The sequence below is a fragment of the Ascaphus truei genome, chromosome 1 (genome assembly GCF_040206685.1).
Source record: "Ascaphus truei isolate aAscTru1 chromosome 1, aAscTru1.hap1, whole genome shotgun sequence".
NCBI lineage: Eukaryota > Metazoa > Chordata > Amphibia > Anura > Ascaphidae > Ascaphus > Ascaphus truei.
This window is the reverse complement of record NC_134483.1, coordinates 389,857,054-389,882,953: the sequence shown is the minus strand read 5'-3', so window position 1 is coordinate 389,882,953 and position 25,900 is coordinate 389,857,054. Positions and strand designations below refer to the sequence as shown.

At 43.3% G+C, this 25,900-nt stretch overlaps 1 protein-coding gene across 8 annotated transcripts in view; it reads right to left on the bottom strand.

Annotated features, from left to right (window-relative positions):
* Positions 1 to 25,900, bottom strand: part of LOC142501655 (putative ATP-dependent RNA helicase DDX60) — a 362,879-nt gene that overhangs the window by 178,560 nt on the left and 158,419 nt on the right. For all 8 annotated transcript variants that reach the window (XM_075611796.1, XM_075611815.1, XM_075611833.1 and 5 more), the window contains 3 exons: positions 14,211 to 14,363; positions 8,338 to 8,440; positions 5,793 to 5,911 (listed from right to left, as the gene is read on the bottom strand). In XM_075611796.1, the coding sequence (XP_075467911.1) occupies positions 5,793 to 5,911; positions 8,338 to 8,440; positions 14,211 to 14,363 (375 nt within the window). The remainder of the gene's footprint in view (positions 1 to 5,792; positions 5,912 to 8,337; positions 8,441 to 14,210; positions 14,364 to 25,900) is intronic.

The window sequence follows — 25,900 nt, the reverse complement described above, 5'->3', positions numbered from 1 at the left end:
CATTAACAAAAATCTTCGGGCAATTTATACAAATGCTCGAAGTTTGGGAAATAAAATCCCAGAACTAATTGTAATAATGACAGGAGGCGACTTGGATTCTGTGACTATTACTGAGACGCTACCATGAAAATCAGGACTGGGACATTGTTACATCATATTTAGAAAGGACAGAGTAGGGATGAAAAGGAGGAGCAGTTGTCCTTCATATGAAAAACAACATACAGTACAGACTGCGTCGTTCAGGACAAAGTACTGTACTCTATAAATGACTGTGTCTGTATGGGTAACTAGAAACCAGGGAGAAGGTTGTCATTCACACTGGAATGGTCTACAGACCTCCAGGAGAAGAGCAGGTCTTGGATATGGTATTAATAGAGGGCATCATAAAGAGGGCAATTTAAGGAGTGGTAATCATTTATTGGAGACTGCAATCTGCTAGATGTGAACTGACACGTGGTTCTTATCTGCCCTCAAATTCTATGTTTCTAATTGCTCCCCAACCATTCTCCAAATCTCTGTAGAAAGTGGAGAAAAACTGATGTAAAGTAACGATACATTTACACAAGAGTAAAGGGAGCAAATCTTCATATTACAAAAAGGAAAAAAAAAACATATGCAGCGTCTGCCAGGGGTCATGGTATATGCATATGAGGTATATCAACTAATGAAACTACCTATATGCTTCGTTAAAGAGGTGGGTTTTAAGATGGCTCTTAAAGGTGGAGAGAGAGGGTGCCAGTCGATATTGAGGGGAAGGGCATTCCATATGTAGTAAACTAGGGTAAGATTAGGGAGGGGGAGGGAAAGGAAGGGAGGAAAGGTAACCCTCGCTTCAGCTCTGCAATAGGGTGCTACTATCAGGGGCAAAATGAGAGATATACCAAAGAAAAGAATCCCTTATAATGAGAGCACTCCAAATAATGATAAGACCTTAGTAGGTGACCAAGTGGTACTCAAATGATAATTGCCTGGGTGATCCCTCAACAGGATCAATAGAAGATATTGTGATGTGATTCGAAGTTAAGAATAGTAACTTTATTAGGAGTATTACTCAATAGAACTAAAATATTTGGTCGCGAACCTAAAAACAAAAATACCTATACAATTGTCGAATACATTGATGTACTGACATCATCAGGGAGTGACAGCATTGACTTCATGCTCACTACCCCTCCGTTTATGTAGGCGCACTTAGCGTTTTTTAGTCCTGCACTAAACAGCTGATCTGTGTATCAGCAAATGCTCACCACATAGACTTTGGGCATTATAGACACTGAATACTGTTTTTTTTTTAATCTCACTTGTTTGTGTGCCTCCCCTGGGGGTGTGTACCCCAGAAACCTGTCCTGTGTCCCCACAACCAACGGCGGACGACTCAGCCCTCCTGCTTACCAACAGGTAGCATGCACCACACACGCTGTAATGGCAGATTCTCCCATCGGGTGGGGGAAACACCGTTACATTTGGAGGCGCTGCGAGATACTTCTCAACAGGACAGGGTTTCCGTGACGCAAGGCTGGAAGTAACAAGGTACGCTTCCAGAGCAAGTGCTGAAAAAGGAGGGAGGCTAGGTGTAGTGTCCAGTTGACACCGGCATACTATAACCAGGGACCACTTTCCCCGCCAAGGAACTATGGCCTAGACTGCCCTATCGGGTGAATAGTATGGAGACAAAAAGGCTATTGCTGTTCTGAGTCACCCTGCGACTGATGCCGCTCAGGGCATCTGGAGGGGTTCTAGTTGCCACGGGCAAGCATCACCTGAAGGAGACTAGGGGATCAGGGCAGATGGGGTGGTGTAAGGTACTGTTAGGGAGTGTCTTAGGAGGGCTACCTGATATACTAGGTGCCTATACCCCTCTGCTGGAAGAACGCCCAGAGTACTACTAGCTGTAGTCAGACTGTGGAACCACAGAGTGCTTGTGATGGACTGTGAAGGAGTGCAGCGTAATGGAAAGAGCTTTGCTAGCCTGGGGTATAAACTACTCTTGGTAGACTGCTAACTATGTGCTGTGGAGACCTACAAGAAATGGATTTCCGCCAGAATCACACGGACTGCGTGGTCCCGTTGCAACAAAATACAGAGGTTAGTGTTGCAACTAGGTTGTGTAGTGGTGCAAAAGCCATAACCGCGCCCCTTTTGTGCTGTTTAGGACTCCTCATTCCACCAGGGGGAGAAGACAGTCGGGACATTATGATTACGTTTTGAGCTGCAAGCAAAATGACTGCTCGCAAGAACGATGAGCCTGTGATAACTACACAAGTTAGACCATTAAACGGAACTGACTTTGAGTTGTTTCAAAATGGCGTCATGTACCCTAATGGTCACCACGAGGTTGCCTCAAGCGGGGGGTGCGGAACAGTGTTCTGATGGCCATACCCTAATTCCTGGGCTCCAGGATCAGCCGATGGCGCGAAAGCTAGGATCCCACCCAGGTGATGTGACTGGTTCAGCTAGGAAACCAGGTCATGTCCTACCCCTGTACGCCCCTCTTCTAATCTCCACCAGAGGGAGGGGGTACTGTGGCAGCCAATGCTCAACAACTGCTGAAGACAAGGGAGGAGCCAGATGTGACAGACCGCACCCTCAGTTCTTCGGAGCCAGCAAAGACGGAGGAACTACCCTACCTGCTCTCCTGCCTCCCCGCACTTTATCCAAGCCCACGATGGCAACTCGTAGCCTGGGATATTACTCCCTGCCAGGAGGATTCCTGGAGGTAATAGTCGGTGGAACTAGCTGCTTGATGTGCCTGTGTCCTAATTGTGCCTTCCCGGGCGGAGACCTTGTCTGGGGAGCTAGCTGCCACGAGTGCGGCACAGGCTATTCTGTGCCCAGCCTGCTAATGCCTATGGCCTCTCTTTCAAAGACTTGACCGGCCCTATTACCTGGCCGGACGATGGTGGGCCTACCTTATCAATGACTGATCCAAGTTCAAAAATGGTTCCAGACATGGGTTCCGACAAGGTTCCCGAGATGGTCAGTGAACCGGAACCCACCCACGTCCAACCCGTAGTGTTGCCTCTGGACAGATCGGAGATTAGGCATCTGTGGTGCTGCGCCAGCTGGCGTGCACCCCTACAGATCCTGCCAAAGATGGGACAGACACCTGCGATGTAAAATGGTGATGCTGTCCAGTCCTGATGACCACGATGGTGCGACCCGAAAAGGGGAGGAGTGTCCCCTTCGAGACTGTGTCCCATGGCCTGGTCGGCGTACCAGTGTTCCGATCAGAGAGTCCCAAGTTTCCAGCATATCGCCGGAGTGGTGAGATACCACCTCCTTACTCCCAGCAGGAAACGGTGGAGACTTCTGGAGAGAAGGCCTCAGACAACAAAAACCTCTACGTGGAGGACAACAATGGCTCTGTGGTGAGCACTAGAGAAATCCATCTCACTGCCCGGTTATCGCAGTTGTTGCCATCAGGTCCTCGGTGTGGGAAGATCACTTGAATATGATTGACTATCATCTTTTTTTAACAAAGTAAGTATAGCCATGGCTGGTCCAGATATCTCTCTACCTTCCCTGTCACGTAAATTCTAGTAAGATACAGACAGTGACAGGCTATCCTATGAGGTTTTCCCCCTCCTCATGCTGACTTCCTGAGTGACAGGAGTGGTGGTAACACAGAGATCTGTGAATAGCCAATGGTGGCGCAGATACTGGGTCCTCCCTCCTTGAGCCTCAGGAAGTTAGTAGCTAAATTATAGATTGAAGTTGAGCCCCTTAGGGGTGAGACCTTCAGTCACAGTGAGAGAGAGTTTGAGACTATCCATTCATGGGGTAGGAGCTTTCCTCATCTCCTCCAGGCTGGAAGAGAGACATGTGCTCAGCCCCTCATGGGCTGAGGCAATAAGCTAATCCAGAGAGGCCTCACCATTACCTGCAAGCCAGTACCATCCAGAAGTCAGGGATCTACCTTATCAACTTGGGCATACGCTGTAACGACACCAGCAGTGGCTGCTATAATAAAGATCATCCTCATTTATACTTCTGGCTCCGCGGCAGTCTGTGTGGAGAAAGATATTGGGAGTAAAGGACTGTCATAACAGGGACCGCCTTCGGCAATGCTGAAGCCCCCTATGTCTGGAGGCGCTGTCACCAAGAAGTAAAGAACCAGAAGAATCCCCAGAGGTTTGTCCTGTCATTCCCCCACAACATCGCGGGCATCTCATCTCTCCTGTACCATCACAGGTAATCAGCACTACACGTAGCAGTAGCCTGGCCAAGATCTCCCGGAGGAGGGTGGGAGGAGGGTCATGCGCTACATAAGTCTTTAACTTGTTTATTGAACTGATAAAGTGATTTATTTTTTATTGATTCAGTCTTTCCATGCGCTCTTTTTTTATGTATGTTTAATGTTTAACTGTTGCTTGCTTGAAGGAGGTGGGAAAAGTAGTAGAGTGGAGGGAGGAGTTAAAATGTGTGTGTGTGTGTGTGTGTGTGTGTGTGTGTGTGTGTGTGTGTGTGTGTGTGTGTGTGTGTGTGTGTGTGTGTGTGTGTGTGTGTGTGTGTGTGTGTGTGTGTGTGTATTAGAATAGGCGCAAGAGGTTTTAGGAGAAGAGGACAAGTTATACAGGGAGAAGAGGAGATCAGCAGGGACACGTCCTCATCTATGACAAAGGAAAAAGAGTCAAGGAAGGCAGTAGGAGAGTTAGGAAGAGGAGGTATAGAATATAATGCCTTATTTTTAGCCAAAATTTTACCAAATTTGTACTCAAACTCTAATACAGGGGTGGCAAAGTTAAATTCATGCGCCCCCTTTTTTCTCTGCCCTCCGGCTCGACCCCCCCCTCGCACAGCTCCTGCGTCAAATGACAACGTGGAGTCATGTGACGTCACATGCCCCTGCGACGTCATTTGACGCCGGTTGCTATGCAGACGCGTCGTTTGAACCAAGTTAAGTTAGGAAGCCTCACGCAATCCCTGGCATTTATTTTATATGCCTTCGGGGAAGCCGCGTCCCCCCCAAAAAATCTAGCGCCCCCCACTTTGCGCTCCCCTGCTGTACATGTACATAGAGTACATAAACCCTTAAAAAGCTGTTTTATGAATTCCTATCAACCCTTTTTTTTTTTTTTTTTTTTAAATGGACTCACTTTAGTTTACATGCTACTATGGCACTATTGAACAATACATTTGAACTAAAGATATATGTACAACAGCAACCATGAAAAACATATGTACAGTATATAGAATTGGTTTTGGGAGATTAATTGAAAGAGTATGTGTCAAAATGTATCCGAAAATCTATATGCGTTTATGGAGCACAAAATGGGTACATACTGTACTTGTAATTTATTATAGCATATATGTTTCATATGTATGGCACAGCTATCTCAATGTTTCCTCTAACTCCACCCCTGTGTCATTTTATTGGGAGTTTGGAGGAGAAAGCTGCACATGCTGCACAACAAAATAATTATTATACATTCATAGAGACGTATGGATTTGCTGCTCTTCTTTGCATCATTTTTTTGCCAACATTACTTTTAGTTATGCTTTATACATATTTTAGGCCCATTTGTGTCAATGTGCTCCTGCTCCAATGTATGAAGCAGGTTAACCCCACTTCATGACTGGTGGATTGATTCTATATCCTTCATCAAGACAGATGAACACAAATACTACAAAAAATATTCACTAAAAGGGCTTAGCCATTTGCAATTGCTGATTCCATTTAATGAATGAGAGACTATATCATTGCTTTTTCAAAATACAATTATAATGTACTATAATAATAACATGATTATAGAAAAATCATCTTTTTAGATAGTTAGTCAGTTTTTCAATACCATTGAATTCAAAACGTCTTGTTCTATCGTAGTCATCACTGAGTGGTCGTCCAGAATGCCAGTGTCGAAGTTCATCATATGATTTTTTGGGGGTTAGGGAAGTTACCACCGGGTCATTACTAAACAAAAAATATATTAATTATCTGTTATGAAACCACTGAAGAGTACTGTATGTTGAGCTACAGTATGAATGCATAATTCGATTCATGAACTGAACAATAGTTTTAACCAAGGTTAGTGGAGTCAAGAAAAAAAAATTCTGTAATTGCTCTATTTTATTTATTCAATTGGACTTTCCTTAGTGTTTCCTGTAAATAAAAAGCTAGAGTAAATCGCAAATGAAACATGTAGAGTTATGAGTTATACTGTAGCTAGGTCCAAACGTCTCTCTATAACTATGCCATTACTATAATCTCTCTCATATCCATACTTCATCACTCTTCCACAGAACACTTTAAAGGTCCTTTAGTCTTTGCTAACAATGTTTTGATGCAGATCAGATCATGCCAAATTTTTGATATAGACCCTCTATAATACAACACAGTACTCCAGTTGTTAGGATAAGATAATTTATAGAGTTGCATCAGGGGCTCCTTCTTTTTGCTGGCAATACTGTAGCTATCCCTGTACTGTATACAGCCAAATATTGTTCTTGCCATTTCCTACTGCCTCATTATATTGCTTGCATAAGTCTAGGCCTAAAATGCACTACTAAAATCTAGATACAGTAAGTCACATCTACTGCACCATCCTGACCTGTCAAATAAGCACTTCATACGCACACGCATATATACAGTAAATATATAACAGGCTTTTAAATCATGCAATTTTATCACATTTGATCACGTTTTTAATGTTGTCTTCGACCTACAGTATTACATGTATTAAATGGTAATACAGTATGGGGCATGCACTTCTGATTTTTGTTTTATATATAAATATATAATAATATATATATATATATATGATACTTACACCCCCCCCCCCCCCCATGTCATCTGGTGAGGAAGGCATCCAGCTGCGAGGCTGTGGTAACAGGACAGTTTTTTTTCCTCTACTTACTGATGCAATGGGATATTTAAAGATTAGAGGAAGAGTTTATTCACTGCAACACCAGTTCAAGGAGTTAGAGTGGTAATATTGTTTACCTAAATGCTTAAAAGATTTTACACATTGTACGTGTTTTTAATCTTGAGCTTGTTACTTCACTTTTTTTAAATTAAATTGATCTGTGCTAGGGAGCATGCACGTCTTTTCTTCTCTTTCACATTCTAGATCATCAAGGAATTAATTTGTCCCACCTGAAGCTGCTACGTCTCCATTGCTTTATATTCCCTACAAGTTGGTAACGAACACACCTATTGACTTTATTGGACAGGTTTATGTTTTTCAATTTTATTGATTTCTAACACATTTGGCACAATATGTAGAGTATTTAAACACCTCTATATATTACACCTGCACAGGTTATTATACACATCACATTTTGTGTGAATTAAATCATTTACATCTGTATCACATTAACACAAGGATCATGGAAGGAGACACAGCACTGGAAGTAAATGAAAACATTTATTTAATACATAGTAAAGAGCGATGCAACATTTCGGAGCCAACTCAGGGCCCCTTTTTTTACTATGTATTAAATACATTTTAACACTTTTTGACTTCCAGTGCTGTCTCCCCATCCCTGATCCTTAGATTTTGGTGAAGTATATTCTATGTACATTACTTATGACACGGGCACTTGCCAATTTGTGAGCTAGTTAGTTTGTTCATTGTGTTCTCTATCTCTCTCTCTCTCGCCGCTCTCTCTCTCTCTCGCCGCTCTCTCTCTCTCTCTCTCTCTCTCTCGCCGCTCTCTCTCTCTCGCCGCTCTTTCTCTCTCTCGCCACTCTCTCTCTCTCTCGCTGCTCTCTCTCTCTCGCCGCTCTCTCTCTCTCTCTCGCCGCTCTCTCTCTCGCTGCTCTCTGTCTCTTGCCGCTCTCTGTCTCTTGCCGCTCTCTCTCACTCTCTCTCTCTCTCGCCGCTGTCTCTCTCACCGCTCTCTAACTCACTCTCTCTAACTCACTCTCTCGCTGCTCTCTCTCTCGCTGCTCTCTCTCTCGCCGCTCTCTCTCTCTCGCCGCTCTCTCTCTCTCGCCTCTATCTCTCTCTCGCCGCTCTCTCTCTCTCTTGCCGCTCTCTCTCTCTCTCTCGCCGCTCTCTCTCTCTCGCCTCTCTCTCTCTCGCCGCTCTCTCTCTCTCACCGCTCTCTCTCTCGCCGCTCTCTCTCTCTCACCGCTCTCTCTCTCGCCGCTCTCTCTCGCTGCTCTCTCTCTCTCTCGTCCCAACTCAGCACGTTGGGACACTTTTCTTTTCATTGTTATATTACTTCTAGTCCCTAGCACCGTTAGTGGTTATTATATTACTAATTTAAGTACTCATTATTTGCTTAGTCTGTTGCAGGCAGTTTGTCTTGTTGTAATATGTATATATGTATGTATCTCATACATACTGTAAGTCTGGGATCTTGTAGGGAAAAAATACAGTTACCTATACATACCTGCTTAAGAAAGGTAGCTCTTTTATAATGTCTCCAGCATAATCTTTGATTATGTCAGATTGCATTGGTATAAGGCCTACAGTTGGTATTTTCTCCTTGTTTCCTTTTTTATATAAAGACAAAAAAAAAAAGAAAATGTTTTAACATGACTGTTCAAAATTACGGAACATATATGAAAGAAATAGAAAACACATATTTAAAAAAGGTATTTAGATTTGTTATATTATATAGTCCTTCTCCTTAAATTAAAATCCATATACGATTACAATACAAATACGTGGAAATTACTTTTGGGCAGCAACTAAGGACGCGCTTATAGTGACGGCGACGCAACGGCGCCCGAAAACAAATACATTGCCGCCGCTGCGTGCGCTTATAGTAAGCGCGACAGCAACAATGCAACAAAGCGACGTTACCGTCGCGAAAACTGGTAGCCGGCAACATTTGATTTTTCAAAGGCTGTCGCCTCATTTGACAGCCCTTGAACCAATCAAATGTCCGGAAACCCGCGACGACGACGACGCGCGGCGAAATATAACTTTCGCCTGTGGCGACGGCGACATCACCCGTCGTGTCGCAGTCGCCATCGACGGCACTATAGGTGCGGCCTTAGAATGAATCTCTTTGGAAATGAATCCTGTTAAGAGAGGCAAATCTTCTACAAATTATAGCTACAGTAGTAACAAAAAATGAAACAAAGTTCAATAATTCAGTGCTTCCAAATCAGGAATACAGAGTGACAATCCACAATTGATTGAAGTGTCTAAACTTGCTTGGAGAAAAGGACTTCAAATACATCATAGAGTAACATATTTGCAAAGACAAAATATGCTCATGCAAGGGGGGGGTGGGGGCTATACAGTATGTATAAGGTTCTGTTGGTTGATAATATAGCCAGAGCCTATGATGACAAGCACTGACTGGTTCTTCACCTATGGACCCCCTCCACTGGTTGTAGAGCTGAATATGTACTGTATCAACAATCCCATTTCCACTGTTCTAAAGCCATAATGTGGGCTAATGGTAAGCAAAGTTACTCAGTGAGATGCAGTCCAGATCCACGTGCGTGCCTCACGCTGAAGAGGTAAATGCAGGAAATCCGTGTGGATAAAAAATGGGGCACAGCCGCAATGAATATACTGAGTTTAAAAACAATTTAATGACAAATGTGACAACATGGATGGAGTGGAAAAAGTACCACTAACGTGTTTCACACATCTTCCAACGTTTCGTCAGAGTATGTTGCACTATCAAAAGGTACATGTATATATATATATATATATCCCACCCCCAACCGGAACCAGGGTAACGCCAGGTAATACAGCGTGTGTGATCCAGGTCTGAGCAGAGCCAAGCCAGCACGTTGAATCCCATCTGCTGTTCACACTGACCCCCTCCGGATGGAGGAACAGGTTATAATGTTAATACAGTAAAACAAAATAACAGAAATAGATACTTTAAAGAAATAGTCAACTCTTAATCTATACCAAAATGATAAAAACAACAGTAGAACTTAGTGAAAAAGAATGCTATGTAGAGTTTAAAATATATATAGTTATATGTATATAGTGTATATTCTAAACATTATATTTGCAGCAAGAGATATAAAGGTCTGTTATAGCCTGTATTAAAGGATTAAATAAACCTCATAGGAAGACAAGCATTCTAAGCTTCAAAGCTGCTGATAAGATGAAGGAAGTGGTTCAAATACCCAAAATGGTATAAATGCAATAGACCCCTGATATAATATATAATCTATTTTCAATTGTCAAAGGTGCAAGCATATACTCAAGCACCAAAAACGGAAGAGAAAATAAATCTTAATACTTAACCTAATGTTCCTGTAAAGCTGAAACATAATGAATGAATATTAGGGGAAAGTGTTAGTATACAGTACAAGACACATTATAGCCAAAGGTGTATACATATGCCACATAGTAGTAATGATACTGTTATTGTTATATCAAAAGTTGCATAACAAAAATGTTAAACTTCATTTGGAGTATGAACCCCTTCCCTCTTCAGTTGTACCCTAAATAGGCAAAGAAGACAACAGAACATAGATGCATCCAGTATATAATATACATCATAATATCATAATAATTTTTACTTGATATAAAGTTTGTGTTGATTTATATATAGACTATAGCTAGTACAAGCATATAGACAACATAGTGATGTAAAGTTCTCTACAAAAGAAGTACAGAAGTATTGCACAACACAAAATCCAAATGTGAAGATAGGAGCATAGAACCATGAAAGATCTCATATGTCTAGACTTATTCTATTCTATAGCATCCTACAAAGACCAACAGTTACCATCCGAGGGGGAAGAACAGAGAATGATTCCTAAATATAACAATATAAGTGAGATATAGATGAGAATGTCTTCATTTATATTTTAGACCAAGAAGTGTTTAAGTTCCCAGTCGGTATTCATACCCATGGGTGCAAGTGCCCCAAGGGTATAAATCCAATACATTTCTCTACAATTGAGTCGCTTCTCTATTACCCCCCCTCATATGTGGTTGGATGTGCACTAAGGCACTGCACGTAAATGCATTGATCGAACCCAAAGGGCAATTAGAAAAGTTCCTTGAGACTGGATACCTATCATCTCTATTCCTGTAGATCTTAAATGCTCAGTTATCCTGACCTTTAATGGTCTAATTGTTCAACTGATATAGAGGCTGCCACATACGCATCTCATAACATAAATTACATAATTCATGTTGCATGTCATGAATGTTTGCAATCTGTGTATATGTTTCGTGTATTTACATTTCACAGATTTAAAGGGAGTAGCATATTTGCATGTGTTACAATTTCCACATTTATAGAAACCCTTCTGAATCTGGTTGCTTGTTTTAATCCCAACATTGGATTGGATCTTTGGGAGATGGTGTATCTTGGTACGTAGACTCCTATTTACAATCTCTGGTTAGAGCTTTCCCTTCCTTTCTGAGAGATTCATCAGAATTATTATCAATTATTCAAGAGATCTACACATGGGTCACATTCGATGTTATTTCTTTATACACAGTTATTAATCATCAGCTAGGCATTAAAGCTATCTTTCTAATCTACACACTTCACAAAGCACTTTTATATTAGATTGTATTATATTCTTGTTACAGCACAATTATTTTCTTTTTGATAGACAATTTTATTTACAAAAACAAGGCACTGCTATGGTCACCTCTTTTGCACAGTCTTACGCTAATTTATTTATGGGTCTTTGGGAGTCTGTTCACATTTTCGGCGATAATAATCCATTTTGCAAAAATTATTTTTTTATCGCCGCTATATTGATGATCTACTTTGAATTTGGCAGGGAGATACTAAATTATTGTTGTCTTTTTTTGAATACCTAAATTCTAACACATAATTTAAAATGTACATCTACTTATCATAATAATCATATCAATTACTTAGATGTTTATCTATATATTGACATGAAATTGACAAGTCAAATGGATATTTTCCGTAAAGCCTATTCCTACAATTCACTGTTGATGGCGGATAGTGGCCTCCCGAGATCGGTATTAAGGGCTATTCCAAGAGGTCAATACCTCAGATTGAGGAGAATATGCTCAATTGATGAGATGTTCCTAAAACAGTCTGAGGTATTGAACAAGAGGTTCAAAGACAGGGCTTATAATGACAAAGATATTGACTAGGCTATTGAAAAAGCTTTACACACAAATAGATCTGCTTTGTTAGAAGAGGTAAATAATAAAAAGAAACAGATTCATATAGATGGGCATTGTGCTATAAAACATAGTGATGATGTCCCACTCTTTATTACTACTCACAGTAAACAAGCTAATCAAATCAGATCTATTGTGGAAAAACCTTGAAAGGTTCTGAGACCGGATAGGGATATTAGGAACTACACTAAATCCAATCCTAGATTCGTATTCAGGAAAGCAAAAACAATCAGACACCATCTCTCCCCCAGTCTCTTTAAATCCGATGTTGAAATTAAAACAAGCAATCAGATTCAGAAGGGTTTCTATAAATGTGGAAATTGTAACACATGCAAATATGCTACTCCCCTTAAATCTGTGAAATGTAAATACACGAAACATATACACAGATTGCAAACATTCATGACATTCAACACAAATTATGTAATTTATGTTTTGAGATGTGCATGTGGCAGCCTCTATCGGTAGAACAATTAGACCATTAAAGGTCAGGATAACTGACCATTTAAGATCTATCAGGAATAGAGATGATAGGTATCCAGTCTCAAGGAACTTTTCTAATTGCCCTTTGGGTTCGATCAGTGCATTTACATGCAGTGCCTTAGTGCACATCCAACCACATACGAGGGGGGGGGGGGTAATAGAGAAGCAAGTCTCAATTGTAGAGAGATTTATTGGATTTATACCCTTGGGGCATTTGCACCCATGGGTATGAATACCGACTGGGAACCTAAACACTTCCTGGTCTAAAATATAAATGAAGACATTCTCATCTATATCTCACTTATATTGTTATATTTAGGAATCAATCTCTGTTCTTCCCCCTTGGATGGTAACTATTGGTCTTCTGTAGGATGCTATAGGATAGGATGTCTAGACATATGAGATCTTTCATAGTTCCATGCTCCTATCCTCACATTTGGATTTTGTCTCTGTGCAATACTTCTGTATTTCTTTTGTAGAGAACTTTACATCACTATGTTGACTATATGCTTGTACTAGCTATAGACTATATATAAATCAACACAAACTATATGTCAATCAAAAGTTATTATGATATTGTGATGTATATTATATACTGGATGCATCTATGTTCTGTTGTCGTCTTTGCATATTTAGGGTACTTTTGTAGAGGGAAGGGGTTCATACTCCAAATTAAGTTTAACATTTTTGTATGCAACTTTTGATATAACAATAACAGTATCATTACTACTATGTAGCATATGTATACACCTACAATGTGTCTTGCATACTAATACTTATCCCTAATACTCGTTCATTATATGTTTCAGCTTTACTGGAACATTAGGTTAAGTATTAAGATTTATTTTCTCTTCATCCATTTTTGGTGCTTGAGTACATGATTGCACCTTTGACAATTGAAAATAGATTACATATTATATCATGATCTATTGCATTTTTACCTTTTTGGGTATTTGAACCACTTCCTTCATCTTATCAGCAGCTTTGAAGCTTAGAATGCTTGTCTTCCTATGAGGTTTATTTAATCCTATAATACAGGCTATAACATACCTTTATATCTCTTGCTGAAACTATAATGGTTAGAATATATATGCATATAACTATATATTTTTGAAACCCTACATAGCATTCTGTTCTACTGTTGGTTTTAATCATTTTGGTATAGATTAAGAGTTGACTATATCTTTACAGTATCTATTTCTGTTATTTTGTTTTACTGTATTAACATTATAACCTGTTCCTCCATCCGGAAGGGGTCAGTGTGAACAGCAGATGGGAGTCAGCGTGCTGGCTCTGATCAGACCTGGATCACACACGCTGTATTACCTGGCGTTACCTTGCTTCCTGTTGGGGGTGGGAGCTATATATACATGTACCTTTTGATAGTGCAACATACACTCTGACGAAGCGCTGGAAGATGCGTGAAACATTAGAGTTACTTTTTCTACTCCATCCATGTTGTCACATTTTTCATTAAATTGTTTTTAAACTCAGTTTGGTATTGCAGCCCTTATATTCATTGCGGCTATGCTCTGTTTTTTTTATCCATACGGATTTCCTGCATTATAGCTACAGTATGCTTTATAAACCCATCTGCTGTACTGCGTTCTAACATACGATAGATTATGATTAATGTATGTATTTCTTTTGATTAATAGACAATTGTTTTCATTTATTTACCATTAAATGATGATTCCTTTGAAAGAAAAGGCTTTGATGTTGTCCGGAGGTGATAGGAATTCATACCTTCACCCTGTGGATCTAATTGTAATACGCTGTTCCACAGATATTTATACTTCAGATCAATTTCATTGCCAAACTCCAACTTAAAATCTAAAAATAAAACATTAGAAAAACATCAAATGCAATTCAATATTTTGACAACATACTGTGGGGATATTTTCCAAACACCAAAATGGGTTATCACACTATGTTAAGCACACAACAGCGTACCTATGGAGCAGACACTTTTAATCCATATAAACAAAATAATACATTTAAAAAAGAGCAGACAGACCCATCATATTGGGGATAGGATCTTTCACTTTACATACAGGCATACCCCGCATTAACGTACGCAATGGGACCGGAGCATGTATGTAAAGCGAAAATGTACTTAAAGTGAAGCACTACCTTTTTCCCCACTTATCGATGCATGTACTGTACTGCAATCGTCATATACGTGCATAACTGATGTAAATAACACATGTGTAACAGGCTCTATAGTCTCCCCGCTTGCGCACAGCTTCGGTAGAGGTTGGGAGCCAGTATTGCTGTTCAGGACGTGCTGACAGGCGCATGCGTGAGCTACTGTTTGCTTATTGAGCGAGATGTACTTAGTCGCGAGTGTACTTAAAGTGAGTGTCCTTAAACCGGGGTATGCCTGTACAGTATCTATCACAATACATTGTTCAATATCTAAAACCTCTGGTACATTCCTTACCTTCACATCTGAAAGATGCAAAATATATTCTACAAATTATTCAGTATCTTAGGTGGGAAACATACTTTATGGATCTAATGTGATGTTACTTCTCTGTATTCATGTATAGAACATGAGAAAGTCATTTGTCACGCTGTGCCCACCACAAACTAGACGAGACCCTCGGTACTGAGGTAGGAATAGAGAAAACACCACGACAGGCACGGGGATCCAGTCTGAGTGTGCGTAGTTGATCTCGCCGGGAAAGGAGCAGGAAGAGTAGAATAGTCGTAATACTTGCCGAGGTGAGGATAGGAGAAGTCCGGAACGTTGGAGGTACTAGTCGCTGGGGTCGGTGCAGGAGAAGGTAGAATAGTCGAGGTCCGAGAGCCGAGTTCAAGTTAGGAGAGTTGCGGAGGGTCGGGGTTCCAGAGAAGCGGTGGTCCAAAGGCAAGCCAAGGTCGGTACACGGGAGATCAAACAAGACAAGGCAGGATATTTAGGAGACAAGAGAGGTAAGCACAGGAACAGGAAGCTTATGCTCAGCCAATGTGCCAGTGGTACTGCTGAGCCTAAATAGGTGAGGCGGTCCAATCCGAACCGGAGGCGGAACCGGGGGAGTGTCAGTGCGGAGCCAGTGATAGGCTAAGGTAAGGAAGCCAGGTGAGGGTGCTGAGGGCAATCAGTGCCTGTTGCCACGGAGCTCGGGTACATGGCACCTGCGTCACTCGCGTGCGCTGCGCACAGGGAGTGTGCGCCATGATTTGGAGGTGGGAACTCGCGCTGTGACCCCAGCCCGCATGCGCCCGCGTGGGAACGCTGTCCGGCGCGAGGATCAGCCGTGCGCATATGCGGAGGAAGCGGGAGTGCGTGTGAGAGCGCACGAGTCCTGAGCCCCATCAGCGGCCGTCAGAGCAGGTAGGGGGGCTGTGCGTCTGTGGGTAAAGTTGCGTGGCACCTGGCTCCTGACAGTACCCCCTCTTCAGGAGTGACCTCCGGGCGACTCCGGTAAGGCTTGAGGGGAAATTTCTGGTGGAACCTCTTGAGAAGAATAGGAGCATGGATGTGATGGTGAGGGACCCAAGATCGTTCCTCAAGTCCGTATCCCTTCCAGTGCACCAGGTATTGAAGAGTTCTTCTAGAAATTCTTGAATCAAGAATGGACTGAATTTCATATTCTTGTTGACCATGTACGAGTCGCAGGGTTGGAGCCGAGGAAGACGGATCTGGGAAGCGAGTACTCTGGAATGCAGGTTTAAGGAGAGATATGTGGAAGACGGAAGGAATCTTCATAGCGGGTGGAAGTTGTAGACGGAAGGCTACCGGATTGATCTTCTCCAGAATGGGGTAGGGCCCCAGGTATCTGGGTGCCAGCTTGAGAGTAGGCACTTTGAGTCGAATATTCTTCGCTGAAAGCCATACCTTGTCCCCAGGTTTAAACTCAGGAGTCCCACAGCGGTGGCGATCGGCTTGGTGTTTCTGTCTAGAGATGGCCGTCTGGAGGTTCTCCTGGATTCCTTTCCAAGATCTTTGTAAAGACCAGATCCGTTGATCTGCAGCTGGAACATCCGAGGGTGAGGTGTCGATGGGAAGTCGGGATGGATGAAACCCAAAGTTGATGAAAAACAGAGAATTTTGAGTGGATTCAGTCCGTAGGGAATTGTGGGTGAATTCAGCCCAGGGGAGGAGGTCTACCCAATCATCTTGTGTATCCGAGATAACAGCGTAAGTACTGCTCCAGCGTCTGGTTGGTTCTCTCTGTCTGCCCATTAGCCTGTGGGTGATTCCCAGAGGAGAAATGAAGGGAGATGCCTAGTCTTTGGGAAAAAGCACGCCAGAATTTGGAAATAAATTTAGGACCCCGATCGGACATGATGGTTAATGGAACTCCATGAAGGCGAAAGACCTCTTGGAAAAAAATATCAGCAAGGGAAAAAGAGTTTGGTAAACCTTTGAGAGGAACGAAATGAGTTTGCTTGGAAAAACGGTCTATAATCACCAGAATGGTATTCATACCCTTGGAGACGGGTAACTCCACAATAAAGTCCATGGCCAAGTGGTTCCAAGGGCGATCGGGAACAGGAAGGGGGTGTAGAAGTCCTTGGGGTTTGTTATTGGGCGTCTTGTTGCGGGAGCAAGTAAGGCATGCTTTGACAAATTCCTTTACGTCTGAATTAATCCTTGGCCACCAGAAGGTTTGAGTGATAAGATCGGATGTTCTCTTGGCCCCTGGGTGTCCTGCGGATCTAGCAGAGTGACCCCATTCCAGAATCCTCTTGTGAAAGCGAGGTGCAGCGAAAAGATGACCGTCAGGAACCTCTAGACCCTCCGGAATTTTGGCCTGATCTGCGAGAATTTTGTCTAACACGTCAAAGATATTAGCAGCAAGAATGTATTTAGCTGGAAGGATGGTCTCCATTTTGACCTCCGGCTTATCCTCAACAATGAACTGGCGGGAAAGTGCGTCGGCCTTCAAATTTTTGGATCCTGGTATAAACGAAATTATATAATTAAAGCGGGGAAAAAAAGTGACCATCTGGCTTGACGAACTCCTAGACGCTGGGCAGTCTCAATAAAAAGAAGCTTTTTATGATCTGTAAGGATGGTGATAGGGGTCTCCGTACCCTCAAGCAAGTGTCTACACTCCTCCAGAGAGAGCTTGATGGCTAATAACTCGCGGTTGCCGACGTCATAGTTCTGTTGGGCTGTGGACATTTTTTTAGAAAAAAATGCACAAGGGTGAAGCCTGGCCTGGGGAGATTTCCTCTGGGATAAGATGGCTCCAGCTCCAATGTCTGAGGCGTCCACCTCGAGGGAAATGGGAGGCTGATGTCTGATGAGTCAAGATGGGTGCTGAGACAAAGGCCTTTTTAAGGTGTTTGAAGGATTGAGTGGCTGTAGAAGGCCAAGAGGTAGTATCTGCCGCCTTCTTAGTAAGGGCAACAATGGGAGTGACAATGGACGAGAAGTTCCAGTAAATCTCCTATAATAGTTGGCAAAGCCCAGGAATCTTTGAAAGGCCTTGAGAGACGTAGGAATAGGCCAATCCAAGATTGCTTTGAGTTTGGTGGGGTCCATGGAGAACCCAACGTCCGAGACAATGTAACCCAGAAATTAAGTAGAACTTTGGTGAAATTGGCATTTCTCCAATTTGGCATACAAGTGGATCTCACGGAGGCGGACTAGTACCTCCTTGACATGGTTGATCTGCTCCGGGAGTGATTTGGAAAAGATTAGAATATCGTCGAGATACTGTATACGATCATGAAGTGATTGAGAAGGTCTCTGAACATCTCGTTAACAAAAAACCGCTGGAGCATTGCAATGGCCGAACGGCATGACCAAGTACTCATAGTGGCCGTCTCGTGTGTTGAATGCTGTTTTCCACTCGTCGCCCTGCCGAATCCTCACCAAGTTGTAGGTGCCCCAAAGATCTAGCTTGGTGAAAATTGTTGCTCCCTGTAAACGGTCAAAAAGTTCTGAGATTAATGGTAGGGGGTACAGATTCTTCAGGTAATCTTGTTCAAGCCTCTATAGTCGATGCAAGGGCGGAGGGTGCCATCTTTATTTTTTACAAAAAAGAATCCTGCTCCGGCAGGGGAAGAAGACTTGCGTATGAACCCCTTTTTAAGATTCTCCTGTATGTAATCAGACATGGCTCTGGTCTCAGGGAGAGAAAGTGGGTAGGATCTCCCTCTGGGAAGAGTGGAACCGGGTTGCACGTCGATAGGACAATCAAAGGATCGGTGTGGGGGTAATACCTCGGATTTGACTTTGTCAAAGACATCACGGAAGTTCAGGTAGAACTCAGGTAAGGAGGCTTGCTCCACCATGGGTGTCGTCAGAATGCAAATCTGTTGCATCGAGGGAGCACAGGACGTGGCACACTGGGTGTTCCAAGTGATGGGCCGCTCGTTGGTCCAGTTGATGAGAGGATTGTGGCGTTGAAGCCACGGAAGCCCCAGGATAACCTCTACAGAAGGCGAGTGGATGACATCGAGTGAAATCCTCTCCACATGGGTCCCGTCAAGAGAGAGAGACAGTTCAATGGTCCGAAGAACAATGATAGCCGGTTGGAGTGGCCTTCCGTCGATGGCCTCTAACCCCACGGGGTCCTTCCTCTTGATGAGGGGAATGTTGTTCTTCTGGGCGAATCCTTGATCTATAAAGTTGCCAAAATAAACACAAAAACACCTTGCTCACCAACCACAAAAGAAAGAAATCAACGGTGCATAGGGAAATATCTTAAGAGAACACTGATAAGTGACAAGATCTGGTGTTCTGATAGGGCTTTACACTTGTGTTCATACTAGCATTTTTGCTTACCGTATACTGTCTGTTTCATTCACATGGGGACTCTTTTATTTATGGTTTATTAATTGTCATTTTATGCATTTCGTCAGTTTTTAGCATGTAATAAAATTGTATATGTTTTAGTTGTGTTATAGTTAGGTTTACGTGGATATTTCCCATTTGGTCTGTAATAATTTGATATTACTGGTACTAGATATTTAACTGGTACTTCCTGTACATTTTACTGTTTACAAAGAGTGCAAGCCTTAGGGACTTTTAGTGACAACCTCTTGTCACTTATCAGTGTTCTCTATAAAGTTGCCCCCAGATCCGGAGTCGATGAGGCCATGGCTGGAATGCAAAAAGTCCCGGTGTCAAGAGAGATGGGAATCAGGATCCGTCTAGGGAGGATCTTTTCTTTTTTAATGGGGAAGCGAGAGAGTGTTCCCAATGAGACTCCCCGGGGACTCATTGGGAGCTGGTGTTTCCCGACTTGAGGGGACAGCGAAGGGCTTGGTGTCCAGGGTTGCTGCAGTAGAGGCAGAGCCCGGCAGAGTGGGGGCGCTGTTTCTCGGCAGGAGATAGCTTATTCCCTCCTAGTTGCATGGGCTCCGGAGCATCCGAGGAAATGGGTTCCGGAGAAGGAAGACGGAAGGCGTGCGGTCTGATGGGAAGCTGTTGGTGTCGTGAACATTCTGCTCTTCGCTCCTGGAGGCGCTAGTCCATGCGAATACAGAGCGCAATGAGCTCCTCCAAATCGGATCGTCGTTCTTGAGCAGCAAGTTCGTCCTTGAGTGACTCCGAGACACCTTGCCAAAATGCAGAGGACGGGGCCTCATTATTCCAGCCTGTCTCAGAAGCAATGGTGCGAAATTCCAGGGCATACCTGGCCACTGGGCGGGTCCCTTGGATGATATGGAAGAGGGAAAAGGCAGCCATCACTCTACCCCCAGAGGTGTCAAAGACACGATGAAAATCCTTGGCGAATCGCCTGATATCTTGTGTGAGATCCGTCCTCTGATCCCAGATGGGGGAGACCCAAGCCAAGGCATCACCTGTGAGAAGAGAAACAATGTAGTCTATTTTGGATCTTGCAGAGGGGAAGCGAGCGGGTGTCATCTCGAATTGGATGAAACATTGGTTTAAGAACCCGCGACATTCCAAGGGGTCTCCAGAATATCGGTTGGGTGACGGGAGTCGAGGTTTGGTAGACAAAGCACCTACTGGTGGTTCAGTTGGAGGACTCGAGGGAGTGGGAGCGGAAATGTTCTGCTCCTGGATCGTAAGGGATCAAACATCCTGCAGCAGTGAATCCATGCGGCGGCTGGACTGATCCAAAAATGTCTCCAATTTGGAAAACATGGTGGCATGTGACGCCAAGATATTTCCCACCTCAGAGGGTTCTATCTCTGTGGGGCTAAGCATACTGTCCCACTGTGCCCACCACAAACTAGACGAGACCCTCGGTACTGAGATGGGAATAGAGAAAACACCACGACAGGCACGGGGATCCGGTCTGGAGTGTGCGTAGTTGATCTCACCGGGACAGGAGCAGGGAGAGTAGAATAGTCGTAATACTTGCCGAGGTGAGGATAGGAGAAGTCCGGAACGTTGGAGGTACTAGTCGCTGGGGTTGGTGCAGGAGAAGATAGAATGGTCGAGGTCCGAGAGCCGAGTTCAGGTTAGGAGAGTTGCGGAGGGTCGAGGATAGCCAAGGTTGGGGTTCCAGAGAAGTGGTGGTCCAAAGGCAAGCCAAGGTCAGAACATAAGAGATCAAACAAGACAAGGCAGGATATCTAGGAGACAAGAGAGGTAAGCACAGGAACTGGAAGCTTATGCTCAGCCGATGTGCCAGTGGTACTGCTGAGCCTAAATAGGTGAGGCTGTCCAATCCGAACTGGAGGCGGAACTGGGGGAGTGTCAGTGCGGAGCAAGTGATAGGCTAAGGTAAGGAAGCCAGGTGAGGGTGCTGAGGGCAATCAGTTCCTGTTGCCATTGAGCTTGGGTACGTGGCGGGTAAGTGGCGCACGCACCACATGCGTGCGCCGCGCACAGGGAGTGTGTGCCGCGATCTGGAGGTGGGAACTCCCGCTGTGACCACAGCCCGCGTGCGCCCGCGAGGGAACGCCATCCGGCGTGAGGATGAGCCACGCGCATGCACGGTGGAAGCGGGAGTGGGCACGAATTCTGAGCTCCATCAGCGGCCGTCAGAGCAGGTATGGGGGTTGTGCGCCTGCGGGTAAAGGTGCGTGGCACCTGGCTCCTGACACCATTGAGGCATTCACATATTTTTTAAAACAATGAAAATGAATTGCCTAACAGACAAAGGGGTTTTATATGATTGGGATATGTTTTATTTTGGCAAACATCTTTATTTTGGAGACATGTTTTACTTATAGAAGTGTGATAAGGCCATGAGCATAACATTTGTTACCAGTTACACAATTTGTTTATGGGTTACTGAGAGCATCATTTTATTTTGAATAATCCTTATTTTATGTAGTATTTTGGTGAGGATACATTGATGACATTATTTTTATTTGGAAAGGTAAAGAATCCATCGTAAAGGAATTTTGATTGGACCTGGGAAACAGTTATTTTAATTTGTATCACCTATGTTATTGATCTGGTCAAGGTGAAGTTTTTTTGATCTGGAACTGTTTCATTCTGGGGATGGCGATATACATACTAAACAATTTATGAAGAATGTAGACAACAACAAATACTTGGAAGGTTCCAGTAGTCACTTCTCAGCTGGAATAAGAACATTCCCTTTGGCCAATTTAAAAGGAAATTGTTTTAGAGAAGTAGAATTCTTTGAAGACTAACATTTTAAAGGAACGTTTCATTAACGGAATAATGATTCCATCTTGGTACATTCCTCTTTTTTTTATAAACAGTGATAAAAAAATTGATCAAAGTTTAATCAAGTACCTTTTTTTACTATGAGATTTAATGCCATATGTAAAAGGATCATAGGCTAATATTTAAATATTTTGATGAATTACACAACTTTAAAAGGTTCCCTATCTGAAAATACACAAATTATTTATAAGAAAAACAAATATCTACATTTTGATTTAGCACCTACAGAATTTAAATTGATTACAGTAAGAATGATGGAGATCCTGCTGATCAGAAAAAATGTTTTCCATCTAAATCTCAAGAGTAATTTAAATGTGGAAAGTCTTGTAAAACTTAATTTTTTAGATAGGAGCAACAAACACTTCCTGTCAAACAACACTGGCAGAAAATATGAAATGAAACAATGTATCAATTGTAGCTGGAAATACAGGGTGTATTTACTATAATATACATGTAAACTCCAATACATTGGGAAAACAAAATGAACACTGAAATAATGCTTTATGGAGCACAAAAGAAATATAGAGAGAGGTTTCAAGATGCATACTGTAGTGTTTAAAAAAAAAACTTTAATGACATTCATACTGTACATGTAATTGCAACCCTAAAGGACTGGGTATTGAAGTTGTTTTTCTAAGATCTAGAGGGGTTTAAAGTTTATTATAGGCAAAGCTGTGAAATTCCAGCATTATTGAAATCCCTGCTCTGTGATTAAAATTCCGGTCATTATCCAATCAGTAATGGCCAGAAATTTTTGGCACCTTGCCAAGTTTTTCAGCCAATCGGCTCTCAGTTCTCATTCACAAAGAGTGAGATCTGTCCAATCACCTCCCCTGTCTAAGAGGTGAAGGCACCAACTCCTCCCCCACTCTGCCTGAGAGAGCTTTGCACAGGAGAGTGAGGGGAAAGATTTGTGTTTCTATTGTGTGTTTTGTGGGTGTAAAGGGGACCAGCAGAGTGTTTTATTGGTGTGTGTCTTCTGTTGGTGTGTGTTTTGTGGGTGTAGAGTGGGGCGGCAGTGAGTGTGTCTTCAGTGTGTGTTTTGTGGGTGGAGGAGGGGTGAAGAGTGTTTTGTTGGTGTGTGGGTGTCACAGTGGGGCTGCAGTGGGTATATGTAGGGGGCTGCTGGTGTGTTTTTTGCGGATGTAGAGGTGGCAGTCTGTTTTGTTGGTTTATGTGTGTCTGCAGTGTGTTTTGGTATGTGTGTGTGTGTGTGTGTGTTTGTGTTTGCAGTTTTGTGGATTTACACGGGGTTGCAGTGTGTTTATGTGTTTGTGTGTGTGTAGAGGGGGAGGCTGCTGAGTGTGTTGTGTGTGTGTGTGTCTTGTGGTTGTAGAGGAGGAGGGCTGCACAGTGTGTAGGGCAGACTGCAGAGTGTTTGTGTATATAGAGGGGGGTTGCAGAGTGTGTTTTTGTATAGAGGGGAGGCTGCAGTGTGTGTGTGTGTGTGTGTGTGTGTGTGTGTGTGTGTGTGTGTGTGTGTGTGTGTGTGTGTGTGTGTGTGTGTGTGTGTGTGTGTGTGTGTGTGTGTGTGTGTGTGTGTGTGGGGGGGGCTGTGTGTATGTACCATTTCCTTTGAACAAACTTGTAGTAAAAGCATAAGAATGTAGACAATCATGCTAATAATAATCAATATGACTACAAAAGTGTATATTTTTATGAAAAAACAAAACAAAAATAAGCCTACATTTAGGCTATAATAGTAATAATCCCCTCAGAACAGGACATTACTGGCCAATAATGCCCTGGCTGGGTTAAAGTCTCTCGGCTTTGCCTCGGGCATTCAACTCTTCCAACCAGGGCATTATTGGCCAGTAATGCCCTGTTTTTTGGGGATTATTACTTAAATACAATTGAGCAAAAGAGAAACATTTTCTGGAATTATGAATGTAAAAACACTCACACTAAAGGGTTAGATATTGATCTTCCAGCATTTGTTAATACGTTCTCATGATTTTATCAGAGTTTAATAACATTTTAGATTGTTTTACATTTCATCACTTTTACTTATCTTTTAATTTTTCTGTTGTGCCCATGGCCAAATGGCACACAAAATATCATGTATCTGTTTTATTAGCCTTTGTAGTATTTGTCTTTACTATACTATCCATCTCATTTTTATTGGTCATGGTATGATATGTATTTTTATTTCATTTACTTATGTAGCAAGGACTGATTTTCTGGATACCCTCACTGGCAGTAAGCCCTGGTAAGAGCAGGCCTGCCCGTAGTAATCATGGGATTTCCCCACTCCCTGCATTGCCCCTGAGTGACAGGGGAGGAGGTGTCAGCTAGGCCTGAATATATCCAACCCTGGATCAGACCTGGTGCCCTCCTCCTGGCTGTACTTAAGGGAGATTTCCGCCCAAATTGGTAGGTGTGCCTCTCCCCACTGAGAGAGGCAGGGAGCCTGAGCATTGGACCTTCTCTGTTCCTCTTCCCCTCAGGGGAGAGTAAGTGTGAACCTTATATCTGCCTCTGCTAGAGGGGCAGGGAAGAGCTAGGACAGCTGCGGGGGCCCTTGTCCCATAGTAGTTGTCCAGGGACCACCCTACAGCTGGGTAGCCCTCAGATAATGTGTTTGGGTAGACTACTGCCGTGTTGTGAGTGCTGATTTGAATAAAGCCATACCTGTTGATATACCTCCTGCCTGGTGTGTGATCTTACTGGGAGGAGAGGGAGTATTTCTACTGTAGGAGATCGCCTCCATTCAACTGGAGCCTATGGCAGAAGGCGGGGCTGCCATAGTGGGGTATGTACCCCGAAAACTTGCCCTGTATCCCCACAACCATCGGCGGATGACTCAGCCCTCCTGTTTACCAACAGGTAGCATGCACTACATACAAGGTAATGGCCAAATCTCCCACCGGGTGGGGAAACACTGTTACATTTAGAGGTGCTGCTGAGATACTGCTCAACAGGACAGGTTTTTTAGCGATGCAAGGCTGGAAGTAACAATGTACGCTTCTAGAGCAACTGCTGAAGGAGGGAGGCTAGGTTAGCATATGGGGGACAATCCCCAGTCACGGAACTATGCCTTAGACTGCCCTATCGGGTGAATGGTCTGGAGACATAAAGGCTATTGCTGTTCTAAGTTGTCTTGAGGTTGGTAGGCACATGATGCCTAAAGGGGTGGTCTAGTTAACTTGTCCCAGGGGCCTTGGAGAGGGTCTGTGATATCAAGGCCAAGAAGGGTGGTTTAAGGTACTGCTAGTGTCTTAGGAGTGGTGCCTGACATACTAGGTGCCGAGACTTTTCTGCAGGAAGAACACCCAGAATACTACTAGCCATAGCCAGACTGAGGAACCACAAATGGACTGTGAATGAGTGTAGCATATTGGAAAGAGCTTTGCTTGCCTGGGGTATAACCTACTCTCAGTAGACCACTAACCATGTGCTGTGAAGGCCCATGAGGAACAGATTCCTGTCGAAATCATGATATCCAAGAGGTTTGGGAAAGAACGGTGCTCAAAATGGAGGTTTCCCTGCCCGTGTACACCCTACGTGTGTTGCACCATCTAAAATGGCGGTGTCGAGCTTGGGAACCGCACATACTTTTTGCAGGACAGTTGCACGCTTTATTTTTGCACAGTTCTGCAAGGGTGTGGCGAGAAAGCCAGGACCCCACCCAAGCAATGTGACTGTCTCAGCCAGGAGCCAGAGTCACGCCCTGTTCCCAAGTGCTCCTCCTCTAATCTCCACCAGAGGGTAGGGGCAAGGTAACAGCCAATACCGAATGATCACTGAAGACAAAGGAGTTGACAGATGTTGTCGACCCCACCCTCAGTTC